The following is a 15,000-nucleotide window of genomic DNA, read 5'->3' as shown; positions in this document are numbered from 1 at the left end:
GTTGTTGTTGTTGGTGTTGAATGAATGGTCTTTATTGTCATTGCTTCATTGCTATAGTACAGGTACCAAACAACGACATTTGGGAGGGGGGGCTCCCCTGGTGCTAGGAAAGAAAAAAAACAAAAAAAACAAGAAGGGAAAGGAGCTGGTTTACATAAATAAAGGCTATGTACACTATCCACTATACTATACTGTACAGATAGACGACTAGAGTTGTCATATTGCACATAGTGTTATTGCACATTCATTTAAAGTGTCGCAGTTTGCAGGCTTGAAATGTACACATTTGTGCCTCAGCACTACACCTGATTTGGTGTTGGTGTTGGATTTGGTGGTGGTTGTGGTTGTTGGTGGTGTTGTTGTTGTTGTTATTGTCCTCAGTTACACTGCTTGCTTTCTATATATGTTACACTCACCGAACACTTAGGAACGCCTGTACACCTTCATGCTGTACACCTTTGGGCCTGTTAATACCAATCAATCATCTCTTGAATGCCACAGCCTGTTAGAGTGAAACATGTTTCATGAACATGACAGTGAGAACGGGAGATTCACAGCTTGAAAGTGCGCCTAAAACATGTGCATGAATTGCGTGATGCAAAGGAATGTTTCCAACATCTTATAAATACCTAATAAAGAGGCCCTACCCAGTATTAGTATAGTGTTAATAAAGGGAGGTCCTACCCAGTATTAGTATAGTGTTAATAAAGGGAGGTCCTACCCAGTATTAGTATAGTGTTAATAAAGGGAGGTCCTACCCAGTATTAGTATAGTGTTAATAAAGGGACGCCCTACCCAGTATTAGTATAGTGTTAATAAAGGGAGGTCCTACCCAGTATTAGTATAGTGTTAATAAAGGGAGGCCCTACCCAGTATTAGTATAGTGTTAATAAAGGGAGGCCCTACCCAGTATTAGTATAGTGTTAATAAAGCGAGGCCCTACCCAGTATTAGTATAGTGTTAATAAAGGGAGGTCCTACCCAGTATTAGTATAGTGTTAATAAAGGGACGCCCTACCTAGTATTAGTATAGTGTTAATAAAGGGACGCCCTACCCAGTGTTAGTATAGTGTTAATAAAGGGAGGCCCTACCCAGTATTAGTATAGTGTTAATAAAGGGAGGTCCTACCCAGTATTAGTATAGTGTTAATAAAGGGAGGCCCTACCCAGTATTAGTATAGTGTTAATAAAGGGAGGCCCTACCCAGTGTTAGTATAGTGTTAATAAAGGGACGCCCTACCCAGTGTTAGTATAGTGTTAATAAAGGGAGGCCCTACCCAGTATTAGTATAGTGTTAATAAAGGGACGCCCTACCCAGTGTTAGTATAGTGTTAATAAAGGGACGCCCTACCCAGTATTAGTATAGTGTTAATAAAGGGACGCCCTACCCAGTGTTAGTATAGTGTTAATAAAGGGACGCCCTACCCAGTGTTAGTATAGTGTTAATAAAGGGACGCCCTACCCAGTGTTAGTGTTAATAAAGGGACGCCCTACCCAGTATTAGTATAGTGTTAATAAAGCGAGGCCCTACCCAGTATTAGTATAGTGTTAATAAAGGGAGGCCCTACCCAGTATTAGTATAGTGTTAATAAAGGGAGACCCTACCCAGTATTAGTATAGTGTTAATAAAGGGAGGTCCTACCCAGTATTAGTATAGTGTTAATAAAGGGACGCCCTACCCAGTATTAGTATAGTGTTAATAAAGGGAGGCCCTACCCAGTATTAGTATAGTGTTAATAAAGGGAGGCCCTACCCAGTGTTAGTATAGTGTTAATAAAGGGAGGTCCTACCCAGTATTAGTATAGTGTTAATAAAGGGAGGCCCTACCCAGTATTAGTATAGTGTTAATAAAGAGGCCCTACCCAGTATTAGTATAGTGTTCCTAATAAAGTGTTCGGTGAGTGTATGTTCATGTTTATGTTTTTGTTTATGTTTGTTTTACAGTTCCTTTGGACTTATGATTTGTGGCGTGCATGCTCCACCCCAGCTGGGGTTGCCATGGTGACAGAGTGACGTGAGTGTGGTCGTTCGGCGACGGGGTCAGGGGTCACACCACGGCCCGGTGTTCACTCACTTACCGTTACCCTGCATTTACGCTACGCTAGCTGTAGTCGAACCTGTAGCTACAGGCCATTTACAATACGCCAGCCAGCACATGTCTATGTAGCCATATGTTAGCTAGCGCATGTAGCCATTATGTTAGCTAGCACATGTCTATGTAGCCATATGTTAGCTAGCGCATGTCTATGTAGCCATATGTTAGCTAGCACATGTCTATGTAGCCATATGTTAGCTAGCACATGTCTATGTAGCCATATGTTAGCTAGCACATGTCTATGTAGCGATAGCCATTAAGTCAGGGATACATTTTGACATGAGGCAGGCAGACTTCTCAGATCTGCTGCAGGGAGGGAGGGGTGGAGCTACAGGTGGGAGGGGCCTAGTGGAGAGGGTGGGAGGGGCCTAGTGGAGAGGGAGGGAGGGAGGGAGGGGCCTAGTGGAGAGGGAGGGAGGGAGGGGCCTAGTGGAGAGGGTGGGAGGGGCCTAGTGGAGAGGGAGGGAGGGAGGGGCCTAGTGGAGAGTACAGGAGGGAGGGAGGGGCCTAGTGGAGAGGGAGGGAGGGAGGGGCCTAGTGGAGAGGGAGGGAGGGAGGGAGGGGCCTAGTGGAGAGGGAGGGAGGGAGGGAGGGGCCTAGTGGAGAGGGAGGGAGGGAGGGGCCTAGTGGAGAGGGAGGGAGGGAGGGAGGGGCCTAGTGGAGAGGGAGGGAGGGAGGGGCCTAGTGGAGAGTACAGGAGGGAGGGAGGGGCCTAGTGGAGAGGGAGGGAGGGAGGGGCCTAGTGGAGAGGGAGGGAGGGAGGGAGGGGCCTAGTGGAGAGGGAGGGAGGGAGGGAGGGGCCTAGTGGAGAGTACAGGAGGGAGGGGCCACACACACACACACACACACACACACAGGTTAGCATACGTGACCCTGGTGTGACCCCTAGTTTATGATTCAGTCGACTCTGTTGTTTAGTGATGATGTTATTTATGTTATTTAAATGCATGAATTAGGGTTATCCTATTTACATAATTCATTCATTAGACACACATGATAATGAGTTATGAAGATGAATGCTTTTTGTAGCAAGGTCAAGCAAATCATTGCAAGTTGTATACATGCCATGGTCTTTATTTCTGTACTGTATTTCTGTCCTGCTGGCTGTCCGGTGGATCTTAGAATGGAATGGTTAGTTTAGAATGTTAGTTTAGTAATGGTTAGTTTAGAATGTTAGTTTAGAATGTTAGTTTAGTAATGGTTAGTTTAGTAATGGTTAGTTTAGTAATGGTTAGTTTAGTAATGGTTAGTTTAGAATGTTAGTTTAGTAATGGTTAGTTTAGAATGTTCGTTTAGAATGGTTAGTTTAGAATGGTTAGTTTAGAATGTTAGTTTAGAATGTTAGTTTAGTAATGGTTAGTTTAGAATGTTAGTTTAGAATGTTAGTTTAGTAATGGTTAGTTTAGTAATGGTTAGTTTAGTAATGGTTAGTTTAGAATGTTAGTTTAGTAATGGTTAGTTTAGAATGGTTAGTTTAGAATGTTAGTTTAGTAATGGTTAGTTTAGAATGTTAGTTTAGAATGTTAGTTTAGTAATGGTTAGTTTAGAATGTTAGTTTAGTAATGGTTAGTTTAGAATGTTAGTTTAGTAATGGTTAGTTTAGAATGTTAGTTTAGAATGTTAGTTTAGTAATGGTTAGTTTAGAATGTTAGTTTAGAATGTTAGTTAAGAATGTTAGTTTAGAATGTTAGTTTAGAATGTTAGTTTAGTAATGGTTAGTTTAGTAATGGTTAGTTTAGAATGTTAGTTTAGAATGTTAGTTTAGAATGTTAGTTTAGAATGTTAGTTTAGTAATGGTTAGTTTAGAATGTTAGTTTAGAATGTTAGTTTAGTAATGGTTAGTTTAGTAATGGTTAGTTTAGAATGGTTAGTTTAGAATGTTAGTTTAGTAATGGTTAGTTTAGTAATGGTTAGTTTAGAATGTTAGTTTAGTAATGGTTAGTTTAGTAATGGTTAGTTTAGTAATGGTTAGTTTAGAATGTTAGTTTAGTAATGGTTAGTTTAGAATGGTTAGTTTAGAATGGTTAGTTTAGAATGTTAGTTTAATAATGGTTAGTTTAGTAATGGTTAGTTTAGAATGTTAGTTTAATAATGGTTAGTTTAGTAATGGTTAGTTTAGTAATGGTTAGTTTAGTAATGGTTAGTTTAGAATGGTTAGTTTAGAATGTTAGTTTAATAATGGTTAGTTTAGAATGTTAGTTTAGTAATGGTTAGTTTAGAATGGTTAGTTTAGAATGTTAGTTTAGAATGTTAGTTTAGTAATGGTTAGTTTAGTAATGGTTAGTTTAGAATGTTAGTTTAGAATGTTAGTTTAGTAATGGTTAGTTTAGTAATGGTTAGTTTAGAATGTTAGTTTAGTAATGGTTAGTTTAGAATGTTAGTTTAGTAATGGTTAGTTTAGAATGTTAGTTTAATAATGGTTAGTTTAGAATGTTAGTTTAGTAATAGTTAGTTTAGAATGTTAGTTTAGAATGTTAGTTTAGAATGTTAGTTTAGAATGTTAGTTTAGTAATGGTTAGTTTAGAATGTTAGTTTAGTAATGGTTAGTTTAGAATGGTTAGTTTAGAATGTTAGTTAAGAATGTTAGTTTAGAATGGTTAGTTTAGAATGGTTAGTTTAGAATGTTAGTTTAGTAATGGTTAGTTTAGAATGTTAGTTTAGTAATGGTTAGTTTAGAATGTTAGTTTAGAATGTTAGTTAAGAATGTTAGTTTAGTAATGGTTAGCTTAGAATGTTAGTTTAGAATGTTAGTTTAGTAATGGTTAGTTTAGAATGTTAGTTTAGAATGTTAGTTTAGTAATGGTTAGTTTAGAATGTTAGTTTAGAATGTTAGTTTAGAATGGTTAGTTTAGTAATAGTCAGTTGTGTGGATGAAGATGGTTGGTTTACTAACATGTCGTTGCTGTTAACTTGTAGCCTCCTCTGTTGTAACCATGGTAACCTCCTCTGTTGTAACCATGGTAACCTCCTCTGTTGTCTCCAGCCCCGGACCGTGGCAGGGTTCAGAGGAACAGTCAGATACGCCTCCGTCAACGCTCACAAGAACAAGGTAAACACTCATATCCACACTCAGTATGAATGACATCACCACCAGTATGAATGACATCACCACCAGTATGAATGACCTCACCACCACCAGTATGAATGACATCACCACCAGTATGAATGACATCACCACCACCAGTATGAATGACATCACCACCACCAGTATGAATGACATCACCACCAGTATGAATGACATCACCACCACCAGTATGAATGACATCACCACCACCTCTGTGTTTCCTCTGATGTCAACAGGAAATGGGTCGCCATGACGACCTGTGGTCCCTATTCTACATGTTGGTGGAGTTTGCAGTGGGGCAGCTTCCCTGGAGGAAGATCAAGGATAAGGTACCAGAACAGCCATGGGTGGGGTCATTAACACTAGAACAGCCATGGGTGGGGTCATTAACACTAGAACAGCCCTGGGTGGGGTCATTAACACTAGAACAGCCATGGGTGGAGTCATTAACACTAGAACAGCCGTGGGTGGGGTCATTAACACTAGAACAGCCATGGGTGGGGTCATTAACACTAGAACAGCCATGGGTGGGGTCATTAACACTAGAACAGCCATGGGTGGGGTCATTAACACTAGAACAGCCATGGGTGGGGTCATTAACACTAGAACAGCCATGGGTGGGGTCATTAACACTAGAACAGCCATGGGTGGGGTCATTAACACTAGAACAGCCATGGGTGGGGTCATTAACACTAGAACAGCCGTGGGTGGGGTCATTAACACTAGAACAGCCGTGGGTGGGGTCATTAACACTAGAACAGCCGTGGGTGGGGTCATTAACACTAGAACAGCCGTGGATGGGGTCATTAACACTAGAACAGCCATGGGTGGGGTCATTAACACTAGAACAGCCATGGGTGGGGTCATTAACACTAGAACAGCCCTGGGTGGGGTCATTAACACTAGAACAGCCATGGGTGGAGTCATTAACACTAGAACAGCCATGGGTGGGGTCATTAACACTAGAACAGCCATGGGTGGGGTCATTAACACTAGAACAGCCCTGGGTGGGGTCATTAACACTAGAACAGCCATGGGTGGAGTCATTAACACTAGAACAGCCGTGGGTGGGGTCATTAACACTAGAACAGCCATGGGTGGGGTCATTAACACTAGAACAGCCATGGGTGGGGTCATTAACACTAGAACAGCCATGGGTGGGGTCATTAACACTAGAACAGCCATGGGTGGGGTCATTAACACTAGAACAGCCGTGGGTGGGGTCATTAACACTAGAACAGCCATGGGTGGGGTCATTAACACTAGAACAGCCGTGGGTGGGGTCATTAACACTAGAACAGCCATGGGTGGGGTCATTAACACTAGAACAGCCATGGGTGGGGTCATTAACACTAGAACAGCCATGGGTGGGGTCATTAACACTAGAACAGCCGTGGGTGGGGTCATTAACACTAGAACAGCCATGGGTGGGGTCATTAACACTAGAACAGCCATGGGTGGGGTCATTAACACTAGAACAGCCATGGGTGGGGTCATTAACACTAGAACAGCCATGGGTGGGGTCATTAACACTAGAACAGCCATGGGTGGGGTCATTAACACTAGAACAGCCATGGGTGGGGTCATTAACACTAGAACAGCCGTGAGTGGGGTCATTAACACTAGAACAGCCATGGGTGGGGTCATTAACACTAGAACAGCCGTGGGTGGGGTCATTAACACTAGAACAGCCATGAGTGGGGTCATTAACACTAGAACAGCCGTGGGTGGGGTCATTAACACTAGAACAGCCGTGGGTGGGGTCATTTTAAGATACAATCCGTACATTTCCAGCCTGTTGCTAAGTGCTAAGCTTAACCCTTGTCCCATTTTAGTTTGGGGATTTTAAGGCCAAATGTTGTTAAACATTAAACGCACAGATTATCCCTTTAAAGCCAAATACGTGACATGTGTGACTACTGACACTGACAATGTTGTTGTTGTTCTTGTTGTTGTTATGGTGATGGTTGTTGTTGTGGTTGCTATGGTTATGGTTGTGGTTGTTGTTATGGTTGCTATGTTTATGGTTGTGGTTGTTGTGGTTGCTATGGTGATGGTTGTGGTTGTTGTGGTTGCTATGGTGATGGTTGTTGTTGTTGTTGTGGTTGCTATGGTGATTGTTGTGGTTGTTGTGGTCGCTATGGTGATGGTTGTTGTTGTTGTTGTGGTTGCTATGGTGATGGTTGTGGTTGTTGTGGTTGCTATGGTGATTGTTGTGGTTGTTGTTGTTGTGGTCGCTATGGTGATGGTTGTGGTTGTTGTGGTTGCTATGGTGATGGTTGTTGTTGTGGTTGCTATTATGATGGTTATGGTTGTTTTTGTTGTGGTTGCTATGGTGATGGTTGTGGTTGTTGTTGTGGTTGCTATGGTGATTGTTGTGGTTGTTGTGGTTGCTATGGTGATGGTTGTGGTTGCTATGGTGATGGTTGTGGTTGTTGTTGTGGTTGCTATGGTGATGGTTGTGGTTGTTGTTGTTGTTGTTGTTGTGGTTGCTATGGTGATGGTTGTGGTTGCTATGGTGATGGTGGTTGTTGTGGTTGTTGTGGTTGCTATGGTGATGGTTGTGGTTGTGGTGGTTGTTGTGGTTGCTATGGTGATTGTTGTGGTTGTTGTTGTGGTTGCTATGGTGATGGTTGTTGTGGTTGTTGTTGTGGTTGCTATGGTGATGGTTGTGGTTGTTGTTGTGGTTGCTATGGTGATGGTTGTGGTTGTTGTTGTTGTTGTGGTTGCTATGGTGATGGTTGTGGTTGTGGTTGCTATGGTGATGGTGGTTGTTGTGGTTGTTGTGGTTGCTATGGTGATGGTTGTGGTTGTGGTGGTTGTTGTGGTTGCTATGGTGATTGTTGTGGTTGCTATGGTGATGGTTGTTGTGGTTGCTATGGTGATGGTTGTTGTGGTTGCTATGGTGATGGTTGTTGTGGTTGTTGTGGTTGCTATGGTGATGGTTGTGGTGTGCAGGAGCAGGTGGGTCAGATCAAGGAGAGGTACGACCACCGTCTGCTGCTGAAGCACATGCCCCCCACCTTCCACACCTTCCTGGACCACGTGCTGCACCTGGACTACTACACCCAGCCTGACTACCAGGTACACACACACACACACACACACACACACACACACACACACACACACACACACAGTAACATAGAGGATGTGTGTGCGTCTGCAGCTGCTGATGTCGTGTTTTGAGAGCAGCATGAAGGAGCGCGTGGTCACGGAGAACGAGCCCTTCGACTGGGAGAAGGGCGGCACTGACTCCACCCTGGCCTGCAACGCCTCCACCCCCCTGCAGCACAACACACGGCCCACCGCCGCCATGGTGGGGTAAGACCACACACACACACACACACAGACAGAGACACACACACACACACACACACACACACACAGACACACACACACACACGCACACACACACACGCACAGTGAGTGACAGGTGTGTGTGTTGCAGGGCGCCCCCCCCAGGGGAGCAGAGGGAGAACACAGACGACGTCCTGCAGCACCTCAGCGACCAGGAGAACGCCCCGCCCCCCCCGCCTGGCCCCGCCCCCGCCAGCCGCCTGGCCCCGCCCCCCGGGGGAGGGGGGGAGGCCGGGGGGAGGGGGCCTCCCGAGGGGGGAGGGGGGGGGGAGGCCTGGGAGGACACAGACTTCAACCGCAACAAACTCAGGATCAGCCTGGGGAAGGTACTGTGTCTGTCTGTGTCTGTCTGTCTGTCTGTGTCTGTCTGTCTCTGTCTGTCTGTCTGTCTCTGTCTGTCTGTCTGTGTCTGTCTGTCTGTCTGTCTGTCTGTGTCTGTCTGTCTCTCTCTGTCTCTGTCTGTCTGTCTCTGTCTGTCTGTCTCTGTCTGTCTGTCTGTCTGTCTGTGTCTGTCTGTCTGTGTCTGTCTGTCTGTCTGTGTCTGTCTGTCTTTCTCTGTCTGTCTCTGTCTGTCTGTGTCTGTCTGTCTGTCTGTGTCTGTCTGTCTGTCTGTGTCTGTCTGTCTGTCTGTGTGTCTGTCTCTCTCTGTCTCTGTCTGTCTGTCTGTCTCTGTCTGTCTGTCTCTGTCTGTCTGTCTGTCTGTGTCTGTCTGTCTCTGTCTGTCTCTGTCTGTCTGTCTCTGTCTGTCTGTCTGTCTGTCTCTGTCTGTCTGTCTGTCTGTGTATGTCTGTCTGTCTGTCTGTCTGTCTGTGTCTGTCTGTCTGTCTGTCTGTGTCTGTCTGTCTGTCTGTCTGTCTGTGTCTGTCTGTCTGTCTGTCTGTGTCTGTCTGTCTGTCTGTGTCTGTCTGTCTCTCTCTGTCTCTGTCTGTCTGTCTGTCTCTGTCTGTCTGTCTCTGTCTGTCTGTCTGTGTCTGTCTGTCTGTCTGTCTGTGTCTGTCTGTCTGTCTGTGTCTGTCTGTCTCTCTCTGTCTCTGTCTGTCTGTCTCTGTCTGTCTGTCTCTGTCTGTCTGTCTGTCTGTGTCTGTCTGTCTGTGTCTGTCTGTCTGTCTGTGTCTGTCTGTCTGTCTCTGTCTGTCTCTGTCTGTCTGTCTGTGTCTGTCTGTCTCTGTCTGTCTGTCTGTCTGTGTGTCTGTCTCTCTCTGTCTCTGTCTGTCTGTCTCTGTCTGTCTGTCTGTCTGTGTCTGTCTGTCTGTCTGTGTCTGTCTGTCTGTCTCTGTCTGTCTGTCTGTCTGTCTCTCTCTGTCTCTGTCTGTCTCTGTCTGTCTGTCTCTGTCTGTCTGTCTGTGTCTGTCTGTCTGTCTGTGTCTGTCTGTCTGTGTCTGTCTGTCTGTCTGTGTCTGTCTGTCTGTGTCTGTCTGTCTGTCTCTGTCTGTCTGTCTGTCTGTCTCTGTGTGTGTGTGTGTGTGTGTGTGTGTGTGTGTGTGTGTGTGTGTGTGGCTGTGTGGCTGTGTTCGAAATGGCATACTAGCATACTGCATACAAAATTCATAATAAGTATGCCATTACCAGCCGACTGTTCACACTGAAGTAAGCAGCTCAGTATCCCAGAATGCATTTCACACCGGCCGGCAGCGGGGAATTTAAAACTTTTGAAACCTCCATTGGCTAAAAGCTGTTGGAATTTTGGCTCTACAAGTGTTAACATGTCATTTTATTAAGTTTTAATACGTTTTCAGGCGAGAAAGTAACTATATATATTCACAAAATGTGTCCAGTTTATCAAAATAACCTGTTTATATATCTGATCTGACGTTTTTTTCCCTCTTCTGTAGGCTAATGTTCGCTAGCTACGTTACGTTGCTTAGATACCTTCACTGCGGGGTTCGACAGAAACATCGTAACATAATTACAACACGTTGTAAAATGATTTGGGGGCCAATATCTTTAGCTAGATAAAGTAACTAGCTTACTATATTGTTGTCTTAGCAGTTGGTAAAAGAACAGGATTCAAATAAATATATATGAGCAATAACATATCGTGGGCAAGCACTACAACCAACTTGTCCGTCTGAAGCTACAATACTGGGATCATTCGTGATTGGGCTACAAACAGTCAAATACTAGGTGAACATGTGTGTAAGACACAAATAAACTTGGGTTTCATGCATTTCAAGTGGCATATTTGTAATCATGACGACGTAACCTTGTCTAAGAATGCATTTCACCATGTTAATTCCCAGTATAGTGAAAATACCACCGCTCATCCGTGATCAGACTTAGCTGGGGTGCTGCAGCTGAAGAGTATCAAATAGAGTGCAAGAAAGCAGCATCTGCACACTCAAATCTGTGCAAAAAATGATGTTTATTGCAGCTTTCGGTCCCCAGGCTATCGGACCATGTAAACAACAGCTGTATGACAAGTTTGTATGACGCAGTTTGACGAAACTGAAGAGACACGCAATGCATTGTGGGGAAGTTGAGTAAGGATAGTATGGTCTCGACGCATACTCAGACATTCTGGCCAATCTAGTATCCATACTATATTTCTTGCGTACTCAAATTTCACATACTATGCAGTGTGAACGCACTACATACTCAAAACCTACGTCACACTGAGTATGCCATTCCGAAACACAGCCTGTGTGTGTGTGTGTGTGTGTTCCACAGCTACATTATGAGACTATGACATCACTTCCTGTGTTGTGCAGGGCGCCCAGGAGGAGGAGCCCAGCCGGGGGGCGTGTCCTGTGTCCTCGTGTCGAGGGGGCGGGGCCCCAGAGTCCCCGGGGGGCCAGGTGCGCTCGCTACGCTATCGCCGTGCCAACAGCCCTGAGTCAGACCGCCTGTCTGCTGCTGAGGGGAGGGGGGACGCCTACGCACAGAGGTGTGTGTGTGTGTGTGTGTGTGTGTGGGTGTGTGTGTGTGTGTGTGTGTGGGTGTGTGTGTGTGTGTGTGTGTGGGTGTGTGTGTGTGTGTGTGTGTGTGTGTGTGTGTGTGTGTGTGTGTGTGTGTGTGTGTGTATGTGAGAGTCATATATGTGACAGCAGCTGGTGAAACCGATGGACCATAATGCATTGCACTGTTTTGTCTTGACTAGCGAGTCATTGATTTTCAGCTACATTACATTTTTTAAACAATTTTCAGAATTAAAGTCTGAACATTGTGGTTGGTGACTTGTTCCAGGGGCCGGTTGCATAAACATAGATTTGGTCTAAGCCTTAGACTAGTGTTATATTCTCATAAACATAGATTAAGACTGGTCTAAGCCTTAGACTAGTCTTATATTCTCATAAACATAGATTAAGACTGGTCTAAGCCTTAGACTAGTGTTATATTCTCATAAACATAGATTAAGACTGGTCTAAGCCTTAGACTAGTGTTATTATCTCATAAACATAGATTAAGACTGGTCTAAGCCTTAGACTAGTGTTATTATCTCATAAACATAGATTAAGACTGGTCTAAGCCTTAGACTAGTGTTATATTCTCACTATATATGTAACTCGGGGTCTATCAGCAAACATTATCATGTCATTAATGCCACAGCTATCCCTCCATCATCTACCTGAGTGTGTCAGCTTATCTAAACGACCAGCCAGTCGCTTCTTGTTTCCTATCAAGGACCCCAATTGAAATAAGCCAGTGGCTTTCTTGGGTTTTTATCCTGTTAGTTGACCTTGTATGTAATATGTACTTTCATGTACCTACTTCTGCAAATCTTCTAATAAAGTTTTCAATCAATCAATCAAAGCAGCTGTCCATCCAGATAGCACTGCTAGCATGGCTGTGTGTGCTAAGCTAGGCTCGCCCAGCTGGATCACTGCGGCGGTTCGATCAGTAACTTAGTTAAGCTACTTAGTTAAGTTAGTTAGTTAAGTTAGTTAGTTAAGTTAGTTAGTTAAGTTAGTTAGTTAACACCTGATGTGTTGGTTTAGATTCTCTCCCTGTCTGCCCTGTGTGTAGTAGAGGGGTTAGGGTAGATAGATGGCTTAGAAGCTAACCTGTGTGTTAAGTCGAATTCTGACGTCTGCCGTTTTTGCATCGCATCCAAACGTCGAATTCCGACGTGACATTGGGGTAGCTCGTTTGATAGCGCAGGGGTGCGCCTGTTATGTGCGCCTGTCGGGGCTTCTCTCGAGATTATTCCATTTTGAATTGCACTTGCATTAATTAGTTAGGCCACATTTAGGGTTAGGGTTAGGGTTAGGGTTAGGGTTAGGGTTAAGGTTAGGGTTAGGGTTAAACACTAAACTACCTCACTGTATATAGCTCATAACTGTATATAGCTCATAACTGTACATAGCTCATAACTGTACATAGCTCATAACTGTATATAGCTCATAACTGTATATAGCTCATAACTGTACATAGCTCATAACTGTATATAGCCCATATAGTTGGGGGCCTTAGGGATATTTAGCTAGTGTATGCTAGGTGTAGCTAGGTGTAGCTATGTGTAGCTGGGTGTAGCTAGGTGTAGCTAGGTGTAGCTGGGTGTAGCTAGGTGTAGCTGGGTGTAGCTAGGTGTAGCTAGGTGTAGCTGGGTGGAGCTGTTTTAACCCTTTTCTGTCAAGTGTCTTATTTGACCTAGAATGCATTGCGTGACAGACTATCTCAGTCAGTCTTACCCTAGTCACTCATAGGCTTTATGCAACAGGAATGATGTTGAGTCTATAGCAAGTCTGTAAGTGAGGTGTAAGACTGGGTCTATCTTTATTAAAGTCAGATCTAAGTCTAAGACTGGGTCTATCTTTATTAAAGTCAGATCTAAGTCTAAGACTGGGTCTATCTTTATTAAAGTCAGATCTAAGTCTAAGACTTGGTCTATCTTTATTAAAGTGAGATCTAAGTCTAAGACTGGGTCTATCTTTATTAAAGTCAGATCTAAGTCTAAGACTGGGTCTATCTTTATTAAAGTCTAAAGTCTATTAAATCTATCTGGTTTCACATCTTCTACAGAACAGTCAGTGTCTAATCCATACCCTGTGTGTGTGTGTGTGTGTGTGTGTATATCCGTGTGTGTGTGTGTGTGTGTGTGTGTGTGTATATCTGTGTGTGTGTGTGTATATCTGTGTGTGTATATCTGTGTGTGTGTATATCTGTGTGTGTGTGTGTGTGTGTGTGTGTGTGTGTGTGTGTGTGTGTGTAGGTGTGTGGACCTCCTGGCCTCCCCGTCCCGCCAGGCGTGCAGCTCCCAGCCTGCCCTGCTGCTCTCTGTGGACCCGCTGGGGCCGCGATAGGCTGGCCTCGCTGGGGTCAGCTGACCAGGAGGCGCACAGCAACGCCTTCATACGCAGCGTCCCATTGGCCGAGGAGGAGGACTTCGACAGCAAGGAGTGGGTGATCATCGACAAGGAGGCGGAGCTACGAGACTTCCAGCCAACCACGTCGGCCGGAACCACAGACGACGAACCGGAGGAGCTGAGACCCCTGGAGGAGGGAGCAGGAGGAGGAGGAGGAGGAGGAGAGGTGGAGAGGAGGAGGAGGGAGGGCCGAGGAGGTGAGGAGGAGGAGGAGGAGGAGAGGGAGGGGGGAGGGAGGAGGGGGAGGAGAGGAGGAGGGAGAGGAGGAGGAGGAGGAGAGGAGGAGGAGAGGAGGAGGAGGAGAGGAGAGGAGGAGGAGAGGAGAGGAGGAGAGGAGGAGAGGAGAGGAGGAGGAGGGGAGGAGAGGAGGAGAGAGGAGGAGGAGAGGAGGAGAGGAGTAGAGGAGGAGAGGAGAGGGAGAGGAGAGGAGGAGAGGAGGAGGAGAGGAGTTGAGGAGTAACAGGAGGAGGTGTGTCCTACAGATCTGGCGGTGCGTCCTAAGAGCTCCACGCGGGACAGCAGTCGGGGGCTGCTCACGCTGACGGAGGAGGAGGCTCCAGGAGGAGCAGCGGGACCAGCCCGCCCAGTCGCCCTGCCGCTCCCTGCCCCCCGCCCACCCCCCCCGCAGGAGGGAGTCAGAGCCTGCCGGACCCCACAGACCGGTAAGGCCCAGCCAGACCAGAGATATAATAACAATAACAACAACAACAAAAACTTTAGGTTTTGTTTTTTTTCTTTGTCGGTGAAAGTGTGAACGTTGCAGATCTCTCTGTCTCTGTCTCTCTCTCTCTCTCTCTCTCTCTCTTCTCTCTCTCTCTCTCTCTCTCTCTCTCTGTCTCTGTCTCTCCCTTCTCTCTCTCTGTCTCTCTCTCTCTCCTCTCCCTTTCTCTCTCTCCCTCTCTCTCTCTCTCCCTCTCCCTTTCTCTCTCTCTCTCTCCTCTCTCTCTCCCTTTCTCTCTCTCCCTCCCTCTCCCTTTCTCTCTCTCCCTCTCTCTCTCTCCCTCTCCCTCTCCCTTTCTCTCTCTCTCTCCTCCCTCTCCCTCTCCCTTTCTCTCTCTCCCTCCCTCTCTCTCTCTCTTTTCCTGCAACGTTTCAGCTCAAAGTGCTTTAATCATTATATAAATCATCATTGAATTATTTAGTAAGTTTAAAGAGGGGTTTTTTAGTCTTGACTTGAAA

The 15,000-nt window shown here is 45.2% G+C and overlaps 1 protein-coding gene across 1 annotated transcript in view; it reads left to right on the top strand.

The window, feature by feature from the left end:
* The window catches only part of LOC308172237 (tau-tubulin kinase 1-like), a gene marked incomplete at both ends in the record, with an annotated part of 31,802 nt that overhangs the window by 10,068 nt on the left and 6,734 nt on the right, over nucleotides 1-15,000 (top strand). The window contains 10 exon segments of the mRNA XM_080547143.1: nucleotides 5,078-5,143; nucleotides 5,395-5,487; nucleotides 8,117-8,242; nucleotides 8,328-8,482; nucleotides 8,610-8,844; nucleotides 11,227-11,408; nucleotides 13,668-13,742; nucleotides 13,744-14,018; nucleotides 14,304-14,395; nucleotides 14,397-14,483. Coding sequence (XP_080403269.1) covers nucleotides 5,078-5,143; nucleotides 5,395-5,487; nucleotides 8,117-8,242; nucleotides 8,328-8,482; nucleotides 8,610-8,844; nucleotides 11,227-11,408; nucleotides 13,668-13,742; nucleotides 13,744-14,018; nucleotides 14,304-14,395; nucleotides 14,397-14,483 — 1,386 coding nt within the window.

The sequence above is a fragment of the Nansenia antarctica genome, assembly GCF_963989245.1.
Source record: "Nansenia antarctica genome assembly, chromosome: 16".
NCBI lineage: Eukaryota > Metazoa > Chordata > Actinopteri > Argentiniformes > Microstomatidae > Nansenia > Nansenia antarctica.
This window is presented reverse-complemented; position numbering and strand designations above follow the sequence as displayed.